Source organism: Rhynchophorus ferrugineus, unplaced genomic scaffold (genome assembly GCF_030347505.1).
Source record: "Rhynchophorus ferrugineus isolate W39M unplaced genomic scaffold, kcgeb_rfMv2 rfM4, whole genome shotgun sequence".
Classification (NCBI taxonomy): Eukaryota; Metazoa; Arthropoda; class Insecta; order Coleoptera; family Curculionidae; genus Rhynchophorus; species Rhynchophorus ferrugineus.
Window position 1 is genome coordinate 49,110,512 of NW_027472583.1, and position 21,104 is coordinate 49,131,615.

Consider the following 21,104-nt stretch of genomic DNA (forward strand, 5'->3'; position numbering starts at 1 on the left):
GCTTGAAATGAGATATCTATAATTTTCCGAAATAAGTAAATTTGCTTACAATTACAATATTATTTCATTATAGGCTAATTGTTCTTTTCTCAAATAAAATCTTAGATGAAAAATATTATGGAGTAAAACATAGATATTATAATAGTGTACTCAAATGAGTTTACATTGCTGGTACATGATTGATGTTGCAATTTAAAAAAAAATGAATTTTTGCAGTAATTTAATAAAAGATTTTAAATATTTATAAATTTCTAGATTATATAACAAATGATGTCTTTATCAATTGTTATTTTAGTTAGTTACTTGATAACCAAAGTTGTTTAAGAGCTAATACTCATTTAGAGTTTGTAATTAGGTATATTTGTAATAAAGACACCATAACCTTGCCAGCCAACTGTTGCGTTTTCCTACTCTTTGGAGCGCGTTCATCGTGTGCAGACCACTCGGATGACTGTCGATTGGACTTCAGACTGAAACGATGGAGCCATGTTTCATCCATTGTCACATATCGACGCAAAAACACGGGTTTATTACGCTTGATAATCAACTCAAATCATCAACTCGTCGTTGTTTTTGGTGAAAAGTGCGCTCGCGCGGCACCCACTTTACACAGAGCTTTCTTATACCCAAATATTAGTGAATGATATGATGTACGTTCCGTTGCTATTTTTAGAGTGTTTGCTGTTTCATTCAATTTCAATTTGCGGCCACTCAAAATTATTTTGCGGATTTTTTGCTCTTTTGGGAGTCCACTGCGTTCACCCTCTTTGGTGCTCATTTCACCATGTCTAAATTTAGCATACCAATCCTTGATGATTGATTTTCCAGGGCAATGTCCAGAAACTCGGCATCAAGCTATTTTTTGCTTGAACTGTATTTTCTCCTTTCAAAAAATCAATATTTTATCAACACGCGAAATTCCTTTATATCCATTTTTTCACAATAACAAAAGTTACTTCACTCAAAATGCTATAATTCACAAACTAATGAACGGGCAGCTCTCATATTTATACAGGCATAGAAATATTCAGTCTAGCCTATTGATGATGATAAATTAATATTTAACGTTAATATCATAAAAAACTTACAAAACTTACTATTATAAGAACTGAAAAGCATTTGATAAAATATTCTACTAATAATAATACACAATCAAAATATAACTTCAAATAAATCATTAACGACAATTATTAACGAATCATTAGTGACAAACATGAGTTTATTAGAATTGCTCTGTTTAACAGTTCGTTGTTGACTAAAATAGTTGAAGTAAAGTTACAAAATATAATAACAGGATGAAATAGCTGGTAAATATAGTGGATAAATATAAGTTCCTAGAGATTTGTTAATAATTGGTCGAATACTTCCAAGTTGTAAAATTTTTTGGCACTTTAGGAAAAGCGTAATTATCCTTGTATTTGAATAATTTCTACTAAAATTAATGAACTTTTGAGGTTATTCTGGGCTAAACTTGCTATATTCAACTCAGTTCTATATTCTATTATCATCAACCCAAAGCTGACGTACTGGTAGAGTTTATACTTCACAATCAATATGTGGATGTTGGTGGCGCAGAACTTTGTTTACTAAATTGGGCACAGTTGGTGATTGGCTGCAATTGCTTTGTCCTCGGACAATGTTCGTATTCTATTTTTCAAACGTTTTTTATGATCTTGACCCGTGTCTTTTTTGAAGCTTATTGCTGCGTCTTCTACCCAAAAGTTCGATTTCTCCACAGAAGTATGTGTGGAATTCTTCCACTTTTGATTCGGCAGACCAATTATAATGATGGCTTAATTGTGAATTTTTTCGTTTGGAATATATAAAACTATCAGAATTATTTATTTGCGCACCAGAAAACTAACAATGTTGTGCATTTAAAAGCATTACAGTAGACGTTATATTTTTGAAATACATTTTTATTTCAGTTCGAAATGAATATTCATACCTAAGCCATGACAACATCTGTTAGTAATTTTATTAAGTCTACAAAACTTGAGCCATGTTGTCATGTCTCTAATCTTAAGGTACAATGTTATGAATTTTTGCCTTACTTACTTAGTAATATCTTCTTTCGTTTGGTTGTTAAACAGGCTTATTTATACAATTAATACATATGTATTATCATTGTTAATTAACGTTCAAAAACAATGATTAAATTTTCTAATGCATGTTATTACGTCCTACTAATATATCTCTTAAGTCAATTCTCTGAATTTTATCTTGAATTCTTCGGTAGCTTCTCGACGAAACGCCTTGAAAACCCAGCAAAACAATTAGAGGCCAGTACGATTGGCATCGTTCATCATCGGGCCGGTGCGGTACCGCAGATGCCTCCGGCATCAAATTAATTGAGACCAAGCCGATTAATTTCTGTGTTATGCGTCGAGTATAGGCCATGGGCTTAAAACATCAAGTGGGCCAGCGTTTACGATAAATGGCGTGGTTCGGTCACACATTATCGTGAGTCGGATGCCGCCCAATGAGCTCCGAGAACCATCGAGCGAACGTTTTAAATCAGTCGTATCCGTGGATTTATTGATCATATTTTTTAATGGTTCTTTTTTGATGATTTTTTAAAATCATTTAGCAGATTACGATAGTTTAAATAAAATTGTTTTAGTAAAATGTGGAAATGTCATTAGGTGTTTGCATAAATAGATATTTATAGAGAAAAATTCGTACCACATATATTAGAAAATATTTTCTATAATTCTCTACTGTTTTACCCAGCTTTCTGGCAATAGGCTAATATCGTGTGGAAAAAACAATGTCGACTTGGTAGTGACTCAATCATCGATCAAATCTAAAATTTCCTGAGTATTTTAAAACTCTGGAAAGCCCACCCATGTTGCGTCGATTTGAACAAGTCGTAATCACAAGACACTGTGACTGGTGAGTTCACTTAGTGCGATAGAACTTTCCATTCTAGCTACAACAGTGTATCTTCACTCTTATAACGTGTGATGAAGCGTTGTCATACAACAAGATTATATTGCATCTGTTTCTCTCTATCATTGTTTTTCTTTTGTAACAGTACGTCACTAAAATTACCGTTATTAATTTAGTTTAATTACCTCCAAATATACAGCAATACTCTATGGCCATAACTACTTTGCTTTGATGTCAATGTGGATGGCTTATCCATGCCTTTTTGAGCTTAAAATTATGGTGCTAGATTAACTTTTCTTTGCCGGTCACAATACACCCCAGAAAACTTCTAGAAAGTTTGATATGGAATTTCTGCCAATTTGTGTTTTAGTCATTTTCCTTCCTGTTGGATCATTCCCATAGCATGTAAATGTCTTAAAACAATTGATCATCAAATGCAAAGCTGTATGAAAGTCATTTGAGATTTTGTATTTTTAAATGGGTAGATTCAAAAACAACAATTGAGTTATGATAAGTTTAATAAGCCTTTGTTGTGCTTCCAATATATTTCTTCATATCAGAGAAGGAATATTTGTTAAAAATGACCAGTATTGACCGTTTAGCGTCTGTATATAATGAATAACTCAATAAAACTAAACAGAAAATAGCTATTTCATGTAAAATATCTTAAAACGATGGAATTGAATAGCTTTTTAATAAGGGATAAAAGAGATTACCGTATGTGGAATAAATATGTCAGTTTTTTTGATAAATAAATTTTCTATCAAAATTAATTTTTATTTATTTAAATGTTAATACGGTCGTATAAACACCGATAATGTTAAACTGTCTGGTCGTCCAAAATTGACAGTTCTACAAGCCTATTGTTGTATATTTATTATATATAACAAGTTGTTATAAAAAATTATAAGGACATGAGGATAAAGGAAAGGAAAAGTGTACATATTCATGGACTGTATGTTTCCTCTTGAAGGAAAACATACAGTCCATGAATATGTAAAAGTCAAATTTCTAAAAAGATATTTTTAGGTAAACAAAGTCATATTTTTAGGTATGGTTTATTTTTAATTATTCTATATCACATTATATGGTCAACGAATAATGTTGTTTTACCTTCATTTATAACAATATATTCTCGACTATTATTAAATTAAGAAGATCTCAAGCCTGTTTGTCTGATATAGCTTAAGTTAGAGCGGAATGCTATTTATATTCACATGTTAAAGGAACCTTTCTCAATAATTTTTTTCTATTGACAATTTTTTTTGCGAATTCCTGTATTTTGAATATTCATAAGCCACTTTTATAGAGGGACTAATTTATTATAGATAAGCAGTTTTAATAGCGGCGTGAAGTATTCTCCTATTAAGTACTTATTTTACTTAATTTAATTAATATTTTATTAACTATTAATTTAATTTGTTCTTCTATTTTTATAACATGAAGTTTCTGGCGCAAATTGGCGCCTGATCTCTTACTCCAAAATTATATGAAATTCACAAATACCAATTAAGGTATAATTTAACCCCATGCCAATTTTGTAAACTAATTTTTCTTTATGAAATTTATTAGATTGATAGGATTGTAATGAACTGATTGTTCAGTATTTCTTTTGTTTACATAATTTACATAATGATTCGATAGATATTTAATTGTGTTTAAACGTGGACATATCAAAAATGTTTTAGTTACTTGTCTTCAGCATATGGCATCATTATATTTCGGATACCAGGGTAATTGAAAATATCCAAAATTATTAGATTTTTAAAATTGGTCACATTCAATCACATTCGTTTTATAACAGATGCACAATTAAGCATTTTTTTTAAATAGTATAAATTGAAATTGACGAGTTTAAATTTTTTTTATCAATATCTTTAATTTATTTTAAGTGTTTGTCAAAGTGATTTCATCTTAATCCTGAATTATATTTTTTATAAAAATCTGTTTTAACGGTATAGCGTATATTCTCAATAAAATAATGACATCTTGGTAAAATATCAGAATTTTATATAGAGGTAGCCCGCTTGGTTGGCGAAGTAGTCAAGGTGACCAGTGGGTCCTTCTATAGTAACAATAGTCGCACGTTCGAATTCTGTTGCTCCATGGTTGTAGATAAATTTATGTCTGTTAATACTTATGTAGCGACCTTGAGGCACATCGAATTTTACATAGAGGAATAACGGTCTACAAAATACCCAGAAATATAATCCCAGATGATCAACACGGGCGGGGTGTCAGCAGCGCCAACTAGAACCCGATAACGAATAGCTGGCAACCCCGAGGCGTGTATCTGGAATGTTACTGAAGAGTATCTCCATTCATTCAGTTCTCGACCATCGTTTGTTTTAGACGTGCCATCATCGACTGCCCAGGCCTCGTCTCCAGGTAACACCGCTGCCATCCGTTTTATCTAAATGTATTTTTCACGTTTTTTTATATAGCCAATAAATAAGAGTCACATTATGTAAACACAACTGTTTCAATTCGTTTTACCTCCATCCACCGAGCCATCTAATTTACCCTAAACTTATAATTATGATTGTCTATAAGGCAGGAGTGCAACATTCGATAAGGAAAATGATCCTATTCACGACGGTAACCAGGCTGGTTAAGACAGGATATCCTCTTAGTTAGACCCAGTCCAGATAAGCCCTAGTTGGTTAAAGGACACTCTAAAATATAACAAGAATTACATTCATATCCACTTAACAGCAACAGCGATTTTTTTTAGATTTTGTTTCTAAGTTTTGCTTACATATTGAAAAGAGATAACAAAAAAGGAATATATTTGTCTGAAAGTTTCCAAAAATGAATATCTTTCCTTGTTTTAATTGTTATTCCATATACAAGTTAAAGAAACCCTTCATATATGACCGGTTCGTTATATACCCCATGGACGATATACACGATATGGTATTAAAGTAATAAAAGAAAATCTACATGGGAATTAAATATATTGAAAGGGTAATTTCGTTAATTTAAATCTGAATCTTCTCCCGATTATGCCACCTTTAAATATAAACGAACCGTGGCCTTATTTATTGCCCTGGGATATCCATGGTCGACCTACATAATTTAATAGCTTATTTATTCGGAACGTGAAAAATTCAAAATGGCCGATAGTGACTTCCTAACCGGTCTTCCTAACAGCCGCTATCGACAGTACAGATTCAGGCTTTGTATCTTAGAGGGTTTTTATGAATCTATATATTAGTATCACATCTAATATCTAACTAGTACTGTGTATAATATTGACATAGTGTATATATAGAAGATATATTAGGTAACAGATATACAATATACACTAAAAGTGTATATATAGATGATACATACATATTAGAATGTATATTAATATATATATATATATATATATATATATATATATATATATATATATATATATATATACTAGCTGACCCGACAGACTTCGTCCTGTCAAAAAGATTTGTAATGTGGCAGTTTTTGTGCCTACGTATTTTAAAAAATTCTCCTGAACAGAACCATCACCCTGGTGATAGGGCGTTGTGAATAAAAAATAATTAAATAAAACATATATAAGGATTGAAAAGTAAGTAATCGCTTTATTGTTAATCATGTGAATCATAATTATTATTATTATTATCATTATATTGCTTTGTGGTATACGATGTTTTTTGTTTGATTACCTGGCGCATAGATAAACAAATCTGATGGTTTTCCAACACGGGAACAGGCAACATACAATTGACCATGTGAGAAACATGGGTTTTCTAGATTAATACCACAAACACTTAATGATTGCCCCTGGGACTTGTTTATAGTCATAGCAAAAGCAAGCCGTCAACATGTCTATAGGAAATTTGCCATTACCAATGTCAATGAGTTGTTTAGAGAATATGTTTCCAGATTGGTCATTTTGCAACTCGACACGCATATTCTTGCTTAAATGAAGTACTTTAACATGTTTCCACAAATTGGAGGACTTTAGACATGCATTGAGTTCATCAGCTGGCGTTGATCGTGGAATCACTGGCAATGTTTGACGAAAATCTCCTGCTAATAAAATCATTGCACCACCAAATCGGTTATTATTGCTACGTAGATCTTTTAAGGTTCTGTCTAAAGCCTCCAAAGATTTTTTATGTGCCATCGTGCATTCATCCCAAACAATCAATTTACATTGCTGCAAAACCTTTGCCATTGCAGAGTTCTTCGAAACGTTGCAGGTTGAAGTTTCATTGCTTTGCATATTTAATGGCAATTTTAGTGCTGAATGGGCTGTTCGACCACCTTCAAGCAAAGTTGCTGCGATTCCCGACGAAGCGAGTGCAAGTGCAATTTTATTTTGTGAGCGAATTGTTGCTAATATTAATGAAATAAAAAAAGTTTTTCCTGTACCACCAGGTGCATCTAAGAAATAAATCCCTCCAGTTTCATCATTTGTTACTTTCATAAGAGTTTCAAATACATACTTCTGTTGTTCATTTAACAGTGGAATTTATTCTTTCAAAGCGTTGAGATCATACAGTCTTTCTCGATGCAACTCTTGGTTAAAAGCGTCATGCATTGGACGATTGGGCGCGGTCAGGCCTAATTGAATTAATAGTTTGTTTGACATTATCAAGCACATGTCCTCAATTGAAATCAATGCTTCATTGTAAATTTCTTCACTGATTTGTATATTTGGATTTCCCATTCTATTCCGTATTTGATACAAAATATCATCACACATATAATCTTTGTACTTCATCCACAAATCAATTGGGTTTGATGGGAAGCATGTAGATATGATTATAGAAAACAATGTTCGTATTTGATGAGTGTGTGATGATATTACAGCATCATTGAGAGTTTGATCCCAATGAGCGTCATTTTCAAGCAATTGCAAACGTTGACAGGCTTCTCTGTAGGATCCACACAATTCACCATCAACAGTTCGTAACTGTTGGAATGATGTTGGGCCACGTACATTGACTAATAGCAGTCGTAAATAAAAACATTCATCATTGCTTGGATGTACTGAATAAATCCGGCCAATCGCATCGGTGGAATATACATCTGTATATCCTGGAACTGGTTTTCCTTGTTTCCGTCGTATAAATCTCCTTGAGGATTGATTCCAGGTATAATATTTTGGCATTTCAGAATATAGCAATGTTTGTGCGAAATCATCGTTTTGGCATGTCTCAAAAAAACTGGTTAATGTAGTAGATGGTGGCTGAGCAGCTCTTTGTACTGCGTTCTGTATACTCTTCAGATCGGAGTTTGGTTTGATTCAACCTGATGAATGTTAATCTCTCCGTTTCAATTTTAACATACATGTCATCAACATATTTGTGATATAATCGCCGACATTTCAATATGTGATTATCTGCATTTTCCCGAATCATTAGGCGGTATGAATAATAGTTCATTGAACTGACTTTTTTGTTGGTTTCAGAACCTGTAAACAGATTTTGTTTTAATAACATTCAAATATAAAATTAAAATACATAATATAGTGACTGAGATATTATCGCCATAGCTAAACTAATATTTTAGTTACCTGTAATGGGATTTATCATTTTTATTGATAAATCGTAGCCATCTTCACCTTGCCAAAATATAATGGGATATTGCAGTGCATCATATGAGCGGTGTGTTTCCTTTATAGGTTGTAATTGAAAATTCCGACGATGTAAAACAATATCACGGGATTCCAAGTTTTCTCCAACTACAACGATAGCAACTTCATCAATAGTTGGTGCATTAAAACGTCTTGTATGTTGACCTGCAGGTGTTTTATCAGCTCTGATTACAATTTTGTGATTATCGGATGGCATCAGATCCAGGGCAGTTTTAAACAATATAATCAATTGATTGTGTTGATGAAATAAAGTTTGTAATTGTTCTACAATAGACCTTTTTACTAAATTGTTATGTGCACAACGCAGATCAATTTCTTGTGGTGAATTGCCCATAAAATAAATTTGCAGGAATTTGTTGTCGCTATCTGACACTGGTAACAGTGAACCTGCTCTGTGATATATTTGCCCTTGTATCTGTAAATAAAAAAAATATTATGGTGTGGTATAAATTAATGGATTGTCAATGATCAAACTTAAATAATATTTGATCTTAAAAAGTATATATTTAGTTTTAACTAATATCTATCAAATATAAAATATAATAAAAGTGTCACTGAAACTGAATCACCATATAATATGATGACTAAGTGATATATTTCGTAATGATTAAGAAATTGAAGATTAGTAACACATCTTAACTTTGGTGACAGAAAATTTTGTTCGCTAAAATAATTATGAGTAACTGCTATAATACATACCTTGAAAGTTGGCATAAAATTTTCCCGAACTGCATTTGTTGCCCCAAATGAAGTCATTTGAAAGCAATTGTTATATTGTTGAATATGTGTCAAAAAGTGTATAGAATCTGTTCCTATTCCTGAAACCAATGAGTACAATGGTTCTGGTGGTGGATCCAATTGTATCAATTTCACTTTACCATTTGCGCAACACAATCCATTGGCATCGTTTTTGTATTTTAATGCCTTACAGTGTGAGCAAACCAAGTTCATGGAACCAATAACAACACATTGGTAGTTACTGTAGTCAATTGACACATCGTAACTGAAAGCAGCTGGATTCAAACTTGCGCGATTATTAGTTGAATGTCGCGCTCGCGCTTCACGCGTTTGTGATATCCGAATTCTTTCACGTTCATTTCCGTCGTCACGTTCTTGTGCAGTACGATTAGATCGGTAATTAGCTTGGTTTATAGCATTTCTGGTTCTTCTACCTAAATTGCTTCGTCTTATAGGAGGCATATCAAATATAAATTATTTTTTCACTAATCACGAACTAAACAAACACTAACTAACTAAACACTCTGCACAAAACACGATATACGAATTTGTTTCGTGTATCACTTGACAATTCATCTGTCATCTGTCAAAAGTCATCTGTAACAGACAACTTTTTTTTTTAAATTTGATATGACTTGAACTCAAATCCTTTTAAGCCGTACGAATTGTTTTATTTATTTAAAATTTGAATTAAATTTTAAACAAATAAAAAATTTTAAATAAATAAAACAATTCGTACGGATTAAAAGGATTTGAGTTCAAGTCATATCAAATTTAAAAAAAAAAAGTTGTCTGTTACAGATGACTTTTGACAGATGACAGATGAATTGTCAACTGATACACGAAACAAATTCAAACAAAAAGGGCTATTTTTAGGGTTTTTACAGCAATAATTCTAATTTTTCTCGCCGTAAAAACCATCCCTGAACTTCAACGAACATTTTAAAAAAAGATTTGGCCAAATTGGTCCAGGCGTTGTTGAGTTATGCGCTTAGGAACATATTTTGCGATTCATTTTTATATATAAGATATATATGTCAGTACATCTTATTGTTATATTAAGAGTAATGTCTATCTAACATGTTTATATTTTTAATATTAAAAATTAATAGGAGAGGGAATTAATTTTGAGTTCCTTGATTTGCTGATTTGTGTTAAAAGTATTATATAGTGATCAAAAAATAACAAGAATTAAAAACTAACATATACTTTTCCTGTTTTAAGTTAATCCCTGTTGGGATACAAACCTTGAAGTATTTTTGAACTCAAGGAATATCCAGAAGTTTAGAATAGGGTAATTGTTGTATGATATGGAATGCATTTTTGATGAAAAATTTTCCGATATCAGGAGATATCAAGGGTTATAGGAACATAATTATGGATAGCATCTTGAGACATCGCATCTCAATAATGACTTTGAATTCAATGATGTCAAGAAAATCGTATAGGAACAACATTTCAAGGACAATTGCAAACTTGTTGGTCTAAAACCAACCAGAAACTCTTAATGAACTGTCAGACAGCAAATATTTTCAATGACAATTTCAAATTCCAAATGTATAAATGCGATAAATGCATCTAGAAGGAGAGAAAATAACTATTATTTCGAACCGTTTTAACAATGGGGGTGTACTGCTTCCCAGGCCAAAAAAGAAGCACTTTCTGTGATGTATTAAGACTAACATTGTCAACAATCAAGTGTAAAGCCCTTAGATTTTCCTGGGAGAGCCACTCATATCGACACAAAAGTAGAATATTCAAAAAGCTTTACTGTGCATATTTCTGCTGAGATCAGTGTAGTGTTTTACGACCTGTCAAAACCGAATGGAACTCTCATTGCATATCAATATCAATATCGACCTCAATTGATAAGTAATGATGAGTAATGGATGCAAAATTGTCTTACACTCTGCCACATGTTGTAAAACTTGTGATTACACTGTTGAAGCTGAGATGGAAGTTTCTACCATACATAATGAACCTATCGGAGATAACGCTTTCTGATTACCACTTGTTTAGATTGATGCAGCGTGATTTGGTGACAAATGGTTTTGAAATACTGAGAAGTGCAAAAATGGTGGGATGATTGGATCTCTGCCAAACTAATAGATTTCTTTCGACATGTCATACAATTGTCATAGAATTTTAATTCCCCATATGTTGGTGAGTTGTTAGTAGTACCCGCGTATGACTAAAGACATAGTCGAAAGCAATAGATAAATGAAAGCCATAGTTCTGTATCCTCTGAAATGAAGTTTTAGTAACACATCATTTTTAAATTAGTCTTTTTAGTCTATGATTAGAGAAAGAGAGATTATTTAACATTGTGCCGAATTTCGCTATTAGGGAGGTCACTATATTTTATACAAAACAACGCTGAAGTTCGAACATGTAACTGAATGAGTCTGCAAAAGCTGTCCGTTTGTCAAACGACTGCAAAATTCTTCAAAATATTATAATTACGGGTTAGAAATAGACAAACGTTGTTTTAGTACTTTATTTTAATAAATTTGAAATCGCCGTGGTTTTTATCAAAAATGTTTTTTTGCGCAGTGGAGTTGCACTGAATATTAGTCACTAAAATATCTTAAAAATTAAAAAACAATATAACCTTAAATTCACCAAAAAGAAACCGTCTTTATGAGAAACAGGTTACGAATCAATATCGTCTTCATGTTAGCTGTATCAGAGATGAAATATATGAAATGTATAAAATGGTAAGTAGTTTTTTCAATCGAAACATAATTTAATACAATTATATTAGAGAAAATTTGTTGTTTACTCTGGAAAGTATCCATAAAAAGCCAAAAGATATGCAGCTATTTGAGGGATGTAGAACATCTCTTCATGCACTGCACTGTTAATAACTTCTAGACATTGCTTTTAAAGAATACAATTTTTAGAAACATACAACAAAATCAAGCAAGAATTATTATATCAATTTGTATATTTAGATGAGACATGGATATTTCAGAATGGTACATTCAGTCACTCATGGCAAGATGATAATAAATATAGTGTAAAAACAACAAAAGTTGATGGACATATAGCTCTTCATGATGGAAACAGGAATGGTTTAATTCCTGGTGCAGAATTAATGTTTTCCTCCTTTTTCCTTTCTGACTACCATGGAGAGTCGAAGGGTGACTACCATGGAGAAATGAAGCATAACGAATAAAAATGAATTAAAACTGGTTTGAAAATCAGCTTTTAAAGAACTTGGAGGAACCATGAGTCATTGTTATGGACAATGCACCATATCATAGTACTCTGGTGGAGAATGTCCCAACAAGAGCATCAATAAAGGCCGCAATTAAATAATGGCATAAGGTACATAAAATAAGTTTTGAAGAAACCATGTTAAAGAATGAACTATGTCAAAATGTTACTCGGTAAATATAAATGAAATATTTAATTGCATTTTATGTAATTTACTTTTTTTTAGAAATCAGCTTGGGAAAAGATGCATGGTGAATCAGATTGCTGAATGTTATGACCAGAGACAATTATGTATTCCTCACTATCTCTGCATACTTAATGCAAATATGGGGTATTGCAAATAATTGTTACAATAGACATATAGGCAGAGGAGGATATTTAAACCAGAACTGTCTGGATTATGGAACCAGGCATTGTCGAAAATAACACCTTCGGTTTGGATGAGCTCGATCAGACATATTGTAAAAGAAATTGACAAATTGTAAAAACGTGATAAAATTTTTGATAGATTAGAAATAGACAGCTTAGATATTCACTTAATTAGTGTTTCTGAAAGTGACAGTGATTGAATAAAACGTTGACTTATGATTCAATGTTGACAATTTTCAAGACAGTGTGAAGAAAGAGGAAACAACTAAAGGTCAGTGTATAATTAATATGGTTTAGTTGTAGGAAATTGTATTATAAAGTGTGAAAGATTTATGTGCATGTGCGTTATTGTTCAGAATATACATGAACGTTTGGTTAAAATGCATGAGGAGAGAAATAATACTGACTGTTTTGAAGATATGACAAATGCATCAAGGAGAATGCAGTGATTAAGTAGTAGTTTTATTAAGAAAGATGTATACAGGTAGTAGCAGAAGAAACTAAAGCGAAATATAGTTATATCAAAATGACTTTACTAGGAAACATATATAGGAAACAAGAACTAAGCATAAAAGTTATATTTGCTCTCTAATGAAAGTAAAATATATTTACTCAGATATACAATTTCTAATTAGGTGGATTAGGCCTTCGGGGGATACTACTACATAAAAACGCTCATAGAACTCTACCTATACTAGTGCAGAAAAAGGTTCAATAACCTATAAATTAACCTATAAATTATTGTAGCTGTATAATTAATTGTAGTTTTAGATAATATATGCATTAGATGTACTATAATGTTAAAATAAATTATATTAGATTACATTTTTGTTTCATTATTTTATTTAGATTAGAACTTTGTTATATTAATTGTCAAAGTCAAAATGTTCTAAAACTCAGAGTTGATGCGGTAATATTGCGACGTTTTGACAGACCACGTGGGACCGGTGCTGTATTAAAGTCCTAGTAATGATAGTTTCGATTAGTTTTTGAACTTACTGAATAGCTTACAGTGTATTTGTGATGATTGATTAAATTGAATAACGATGAGCTACTCTGATCGTAATATCAGATAAAGAAATAGTAGGACCTTTTTTGTTTCTAAATCGAAAACTGATTAGTTGGCCTGGTAGATTCGATTTTTCCACCCCACAAGCGGTCGTCGTCATTACGCGTTGTCCCTAGGCGGGCGGTGATCGTTTCCGATTGGCCACGCCCATCGGTCGCCATATGTGGCCTATGGACTGGCCAGGGGACGATGCCCATCGTAATGACACCGCTTTCGAATTGCAGTTTCACGTCGGACAGGTCGTTTTTCAATTGTTTCTTTTTTTGTTCGATCGGCCAGATCGCACTGTAGAAATCTATCCTTTCGGGTGGTCCGAATATCATTTATTTGCTATATTGCAACGTCACAGTGACTGCTGATCGAGCTGATTTCAACATTTCATTGAATAAAAATGTGTGTTCATGTACATATCATATTAACAGTTTTTAACACCTATAGTCTATCCCAAGAAGAAGTGAACTCAAGTCATCAAGATGTATAATGTATTGCGTATTGCAATTAGTAAATTCAATTTAATACCAGACAATATTTTTCTACTCATTTTAGTCCACTTAAAAATAGATAAAAAGCTATCTGATACGTTGGAAGATGTAACCGATTTAGACTTCAAATAATGTTAAATATCTGCAAAAAATTTTCATACTATTGGTGATTAGAGGTTATAAACCGGCAAACGTTGTTTTAACGCTAACATTTCTGACTAGTCCGTTTAAAAATCATGGGTCTAACTAAATAATTAATCAGAAACAGTTTATGTCTCCAATCAGGAACAGGAACGAGGTAATGGGGCCCGTCCTTACTAGTAAAATGAGTTAGAGAGGTATGTATTGAAAATGGAAAACAATGTAATTTTGTGATTCACAGAAAAAAAGGTCTACATATTTCTTCTTCTTAATCTACATTCCTTGATGATACCTCTATTTAAGAATAAATTTATGAAATGTATAAAAATTGGGGGTAGTTTTTTAGTACAATTATGATTTAATAAAATTATTTCAGAGATAATTGTTACTACGGAACTTATCTATTAAAAACTTGGAGGTATGCAGCTTTTTGAGGGATATAAGTCATAACTTAAAACAGCGTTAAGAAACACACGAATAACTCCAATGTAATTTGCAGACATTATTTAGTATTTATACTATACTATTAATGTGCTCTTGTGCTCGAGCTTTATTGTGTTTGTATAGTTTATTAAGCAAGCTTTCAACACTAACATGTTATAAAATCCCTCCTCATGTCTTTTTGCTATTGTGTATCTAAACTAGGATAACTATTAGGCTTTTGTTCTAGAAAATTGATCTTTATCAGCGGTAATCAGACGGAGCTACGTCTAATGGGTACACTAGATGTGGCAAAACTTCTCATTCGAGCTGCAATAACATATCTGTAGAGGTAACAGTTCAATTGAAAAGTCTTCGGCCTGACACATAGATGGAGCTACTATAATTAAATCCATATATTTTTTAGTTAGCCCACACACTCAAAAGATTCGTGTATAAATTTGACAGCAGTCTGATTATAAGTTTGTGAATTATAGCACTTTGAGTGAAGCAAGTTTTGTTAATGTTAAAAAAATGGATGAAAAGGAATTTCACGTGTTGATAAGATATTGCTTTTTGAAGGGAAAAAATTACAGTTGAAGCAAAAACGTTTGACGCCGAATTTCCGGACACTGCTCCAGGAAAATCAACTAACAAGGATTACTATACTAAGTTTAGACGTGGTGAAATGAGCACCGAAGACGGTGAACGCAATGGATGCCCAAAAGAGGTTGTTACCGACGAAAACATTTAAAAAATCCACAAAATGATTTTAAATGACCGCAAATTAAAATTGAATGAAATAGCAGACACTCTAAAGATATCAACTGAACGTGTACATCATATCATTCACGAATATTTGGGTATGAGAAAGTTCGGTGCAAAGTGAGTGCCGCGCGAGCTGACTTTTGACCAAAAACAACGATGAGTTGATGATTTGGAGCAATTTTTGAATATGATCAAGTGAAATAAACCCGAGTTTTTGCATCGATATGTGACAATGGGTGAAATGTGGCTGCATCATTTCACTCCGAAGTCCAATCGACAGTCATCTGAATAGATTGCACACAATGAACCCGCTTCAAAGTGTGGGAAAACAGTCGGCTGGCAAAGTTATGGTATCTGTATTGTGGGATGCGCATGGAATGGAATTTTCATTGACTATCTTAAAAAAGGAACGACCATCAACAGCGACTATAGCGTTATTGAGCTGTTTGAAGTACGAAATCGCCGAAAAATAGCCACATTTGAAGAAAAAGAATGTGCTGCTTCATCAAGACAATGCACCTTTTCACAAATTAGTGAAAACTATGGCAAAAATCCATAAATTGGACTTCGAATTGCTTCCTAATCCACCGTATTCTCCATATCTGGCCTCCAGCGACTATTTCCTCTACTCAGATCTCAAAAGAATGCTCGCTGGGAAGACATTTTCGTCGAATGAAGAGGTGATCGCCGAAACTGAGGCCTATTTTGAGGCAAAGGACAAATCGAACTACAAAAATGGTATCCAAAAGGTGGAGAGTCGGTATAATCAATGTATCACTCTTGAGGGAATTATGTTGAATAAAAAAAGCTAATTTTGCCAAAAAATGTGTTTTAGTGTGGTAGGCCGGGGACTTTTCAATTAACTTATTATGTAATTTGAATTTCGCACTCTTAAAGCTAGTAATGACATTCAGAAATGTTAGCCAATAAAAAAAAGGTTTGACAGTTGAGAAATACAGTAAAATTTTACTCCTTTGTTTTGTCCACATTGTGTTATACATTAGGGCTCTTAATTAAATTTATTTCTATTGGAGTTTGACTTTTAATAAAACAAACTGAACCCCACAAGTCCTTATTACCTACAAATGAGATCGGTTATAACAATGGGATGAGGGTAAATAAAAAATATATGAAATATTAAGTAAATAATAAACATGCCAACTAATATATTGAGTACAGTTAACCGTATGGTAGGGGATCACATTTATTGAATGATATTAGATCAAATCACGTTAAACTCTATTAAATGGTATTAAATTATAGTAACCTACTCGGGACACGACATTCGTTCTCAATAGATCTCTTCGTTTCTAAAAAGGATCAACATACCCGCACTCTTATGTAGATAATTAGTTCTGTTTTTAGCTGGTGAAACAAAAACATAAATTAAAACTCGGTGAAAGCGCAATAAATATATATGATATGTAGATATATGATGTTTGCAACTGATAATATAAAAAAATTGTACATTAATACCTCATATTTTTAATAAACTCATTGAACTAAATGCTTCTATGCTATATCTGTTGCATTTTACGCTTAAAATAATAATAGAGACCTATGATAACAAGTATAGTAGTAAAAGAATCTCAAAGGTTCAAATCGTCTAAGAGCGGTGTAAAAGTTTGAAGACTCATTGAAGTCACTCACTCCTTAAACGGCTTTTTTCATCTGTTAGTAACTGCTCGAGCAGCAGGAATAAAAAGAACTTTTACACTTCATACTTACTGGAGACGCAATATGGATTCAATATGACAACTCCATGAAGCAAAAGTCGTTGGGATACCACCTATATGTTCCACATCAACCACATCATGGCGTGAAGGTATGATTGGTTATATGGTGTACTAATAGTTATTAATATCGAGCCAAATTATTACTGAAGCACTCTATAGAACTTAACTTATGCAGTTGAGAAAGACATTAAATAAAACGACCAATGTATCAAGAAAGGCATGTTACGGTATGACTCCGGAAGATCTCTGAAGCGTTCGACAGTAAACTCATATCATTGAGACACACCATTTTCCTTAGTATCTTTTCTTCCTCTCATTAATTTCAAAATGATAGAATGTCCATGGAAACAAAACGGAAATTGGAAAACAAACAAACCCAGCTTCTCTGAGTAACATGCCCAAACTTTTAAAATTGCCACACGCCTATCAATGTTGTTCATTGAAAAGCTATAGAACCAATTCCATGTTGACGTCCAGTATTTTTTTTCATATGATTTTCGTTTTCAGAATGCTAAAATATATTGGAATCCATTGAAAATACTCAGTTTTTCGACAGTGCCTCTTTCCATAAATCCAGACAGTTCGTGTTTGAATATCGTTTTCAACCTGAATGAATTGAATTAAATATGCAGTAATAGGGAGGAAGACATAATACTCTGTGGCCATAACGTACAGAAATCTTTTCTCAGGTTTATTTCTAAAACAGTAAATTACATAAAATGCAATTAAATATTTCATATATATTAACCGAGTAACAATTTGAAATAGCTCATTTTTTAACATGATTTCCTTGAAACTTATTTTAAGTACTTTAAGCCATTCCTTAATTGCACTTTTTGTTGATGCATTTGTTGGGATTTTCCCCACCACTGAACCATAATTATGTCAGATATGGTGAATTAGTACGTAACAATAACTTATGATTCTTCTTATGTTCTTTAAAAGCTGATTTTCAAACTACTGCAAAAACAATTTATTTCTCCATGGTAGTCACCCTTGGATTTAGAGAAAAACACTATTTTTTAAAAGTAATCTCTGGAATATCCATTAAACCACTTCGTGCGTTATCTTTACACCACTTAAATCCTATACTGCCCAACAGTGTATGAAGGGATGTTCTACATCCCTCAAATAGCTGTATATGTATTGGCTTTTTATGCATGCTTTCCAGACTCACAATTTTCTCTTAAATAAATGTATTTAATTATGTTTCGATTAAAAAAAAACTACTTACTGTTTTTATACATTTCATATATTTGATCTCTGATACAACTAACAAGCTGATTTTGATTCGTCACCTGTTTCGCATAAACATGGTTTCTTTTTAGTGAATTTAAGGTTATATTGTTTTTTATTTTTTGAGATATATTAGTTACCTTGCCCGTATATCCAGTGCAGCTGCAACGCGCCAATAATATTTTCAATAAAAACCGCAGTGATTTGCAATTTCTTTAAACAAAGCATTAAAACAACGTTTGTCAGTTTATAACTCGTAATTATAATAATTTGAAGAATTTTGCAGACGTTTGACAAACGGACAACTTTTGCAGGCTCAATTCTTTACATGTTCGAACTTCTCTAACATCATTCTATCTCTTTTTGAATGGATTAAAATGAGAAGGATGATATTGTCTGCTTGTAAAACGAATTTAAAAATTTAGACAGATACATATTAACACTCGTGTCACTACTGTTTTGAATTGACTATATTATTAATTGGTATATGAACAACAGTAATTTACAGCGAAAATAATTTTACGGTAGAGATTACTTTGTAAATGCTGTAAATTTTTTTATATAAATTTGATAGTTGTAGACCTGTAAGCTTTCCAGATATCTTTCTGTTAATTATTCTGTACTGTTAATTATGCTATGGTCGTGGTTATTCGAAGGAACAAAAAGATGTGTTTATTTTATTGGTTAATAGATTGATAGATGTATTAAGTAAGATGTCTAAATATACGGCTTCATTAATATTAAAATAGGATTGGGAAAGCAGTGTCGTTGTGCACGACGTACAATAAGTCGTAATTTCTTCCTGTAAAATGAAATAGTCCTTAGTGCAATATAATATATAGACAAGTCTTTGTGAAACATGTGGAAAATTCTGTAGCACAGTTAATATTTCAATATTTTGATGGATCCGATTCTATCCATCTAAAGTCGGTTGTGGACTTTAATAACATAATATGTTATTATAACCTGTTATTTTATTAACAAATGACCAGTGTAAGTAACTTGTAACGTCAAAGCTTTACTATTGCGTGTGAGATTATATATTTGTATAGAAAATCTGCTGTATGTAAGGCATTTGATTTGAAACAAAGTTAGAAGTATTGAATTACTTCCAAGATTTGGTTGTGGTAGCAGCGTCACAGTAAAGAAAGTGACACTGATCAAGGGCAGCTATGGTCGCTTATTGCCATTAAACTAATGTTCGGCGATATTTTTTACTCCAACAATCAACAAAAATGGAGAAGTACCACCATTAATAGCCAAACTAAATTTTTAGAGATATAATACACAAATTCTTTATTATATCCTTTCACGATTAGGAAACGTCCCTTCCTTCGCTTCCTTGCTTATGAGTGGATTTGGAACTATGTATTTGAAGCAATTTCCATATTTGGGAGGTGATTTTACTAATTGCATCACTAATCCCAACATTACGTATAGCGGTAGTAAAGACTTTATGTGGAGATACCAATGTTGTTGGAAGACGTTCTTTTCACCAGCTTTAGAGTCCTTTAGCGGCCAATTCCTTTTTCCAGTGATTTACACCATGTCTGCTATCCCATACATATAAAAAGTAAGGGAATTTGATAAACCCAGCTTCTCGAGCAACATGCACAATATTTTAAAATCGCCGCACACTTGCCGATCATGGTACTCATATTTTAATTTACGAAGAACGAATACCAATTGAAGTAGAATCACCTTCGATAGAACGATCTATAAACAAACGCCATTGATTTCAATGAAATAATGTATTTATCAATAATTTGATATAATAAAAAAGGACTATATTTCATATAAATATTCTAATTAAAGTAATATATGACTGTTTATTAAAACATATTAAAATATATGGAAACTAATCTTTTTTAAGTTACTTAAAAGTTTATCTCAAAACTGTAAAAAATTCTGAGCTGTTATAAACGTAAATACAGAATAATAAATGAAAGGATATATATTTGTGTATTAAAACAGAGAATATATGAATAGAATAATTTTGAAATTGATATTTGCCTTTAGCATGTATATGAAAACAATACCGAACATAATTAGGTAACTTATTTATTACAATTTATAAATGTATATAAAAGGGAAGTACTTATACACATTAAATAGACTACTGACTTTTCAAAACAGCACCTTAATATTTAAGAAAGCTTTAAAATGTTTACAAAGTTAGTGTTAATTATTCATAATTTCTTCCTTTTTAATATTTCGGTATTTCTTTCAGAACTGTATGTACTTTCTGATAAAGTGTATACCTTAACTTGTTCTTTCTACTCTCACACTATTCTTAATCGTTTTTTATCCAAACTTGCCATAATTTTTTAATAGTTTTTACAGCACTGGAGTAATCGAATGTAACAGAAAATCTTGAACAACACTACTTAAAATCAAATAACTACGTTGAACAATATTTAACACGC

At 32.2% G+C, this 21,104-nt stretch overlaps 1 protein-coding gene across 1 annotated transcript; it reads right to left on the bottom strand.

The window, feature by feature from the left end:
* Positions 1 to 5,873: 5,873 nt before the first annotated feature.
* Positions 5,874 to 9,877, bottom strand: LOC143196364 (uncharacterized). Its single transcript, XM_076404028.1, has 5 exons — positions 9,379 to 9,877; positions 9,200 to 9,318; positions 8,420 to 8,915; positions 8,071 to 8,317; positions 5,874 to 5,904 (listed from the first exon to the last, which is right to left on the bottom strand). The coding sequence occupies exons 1-5, from the start codon at positions 9,698 to 9,700 to the stop codon at positions 5,874 to 5,876; spliced, it is 1,215 nt and encodes a 404-aa protein (XP_076260143.1). The 5' UTR covers positions 9,701 to 9,877.
* Between the last annotated feature and the right edge of the window lie 11,227 nt (positions 9,878 to 21,104).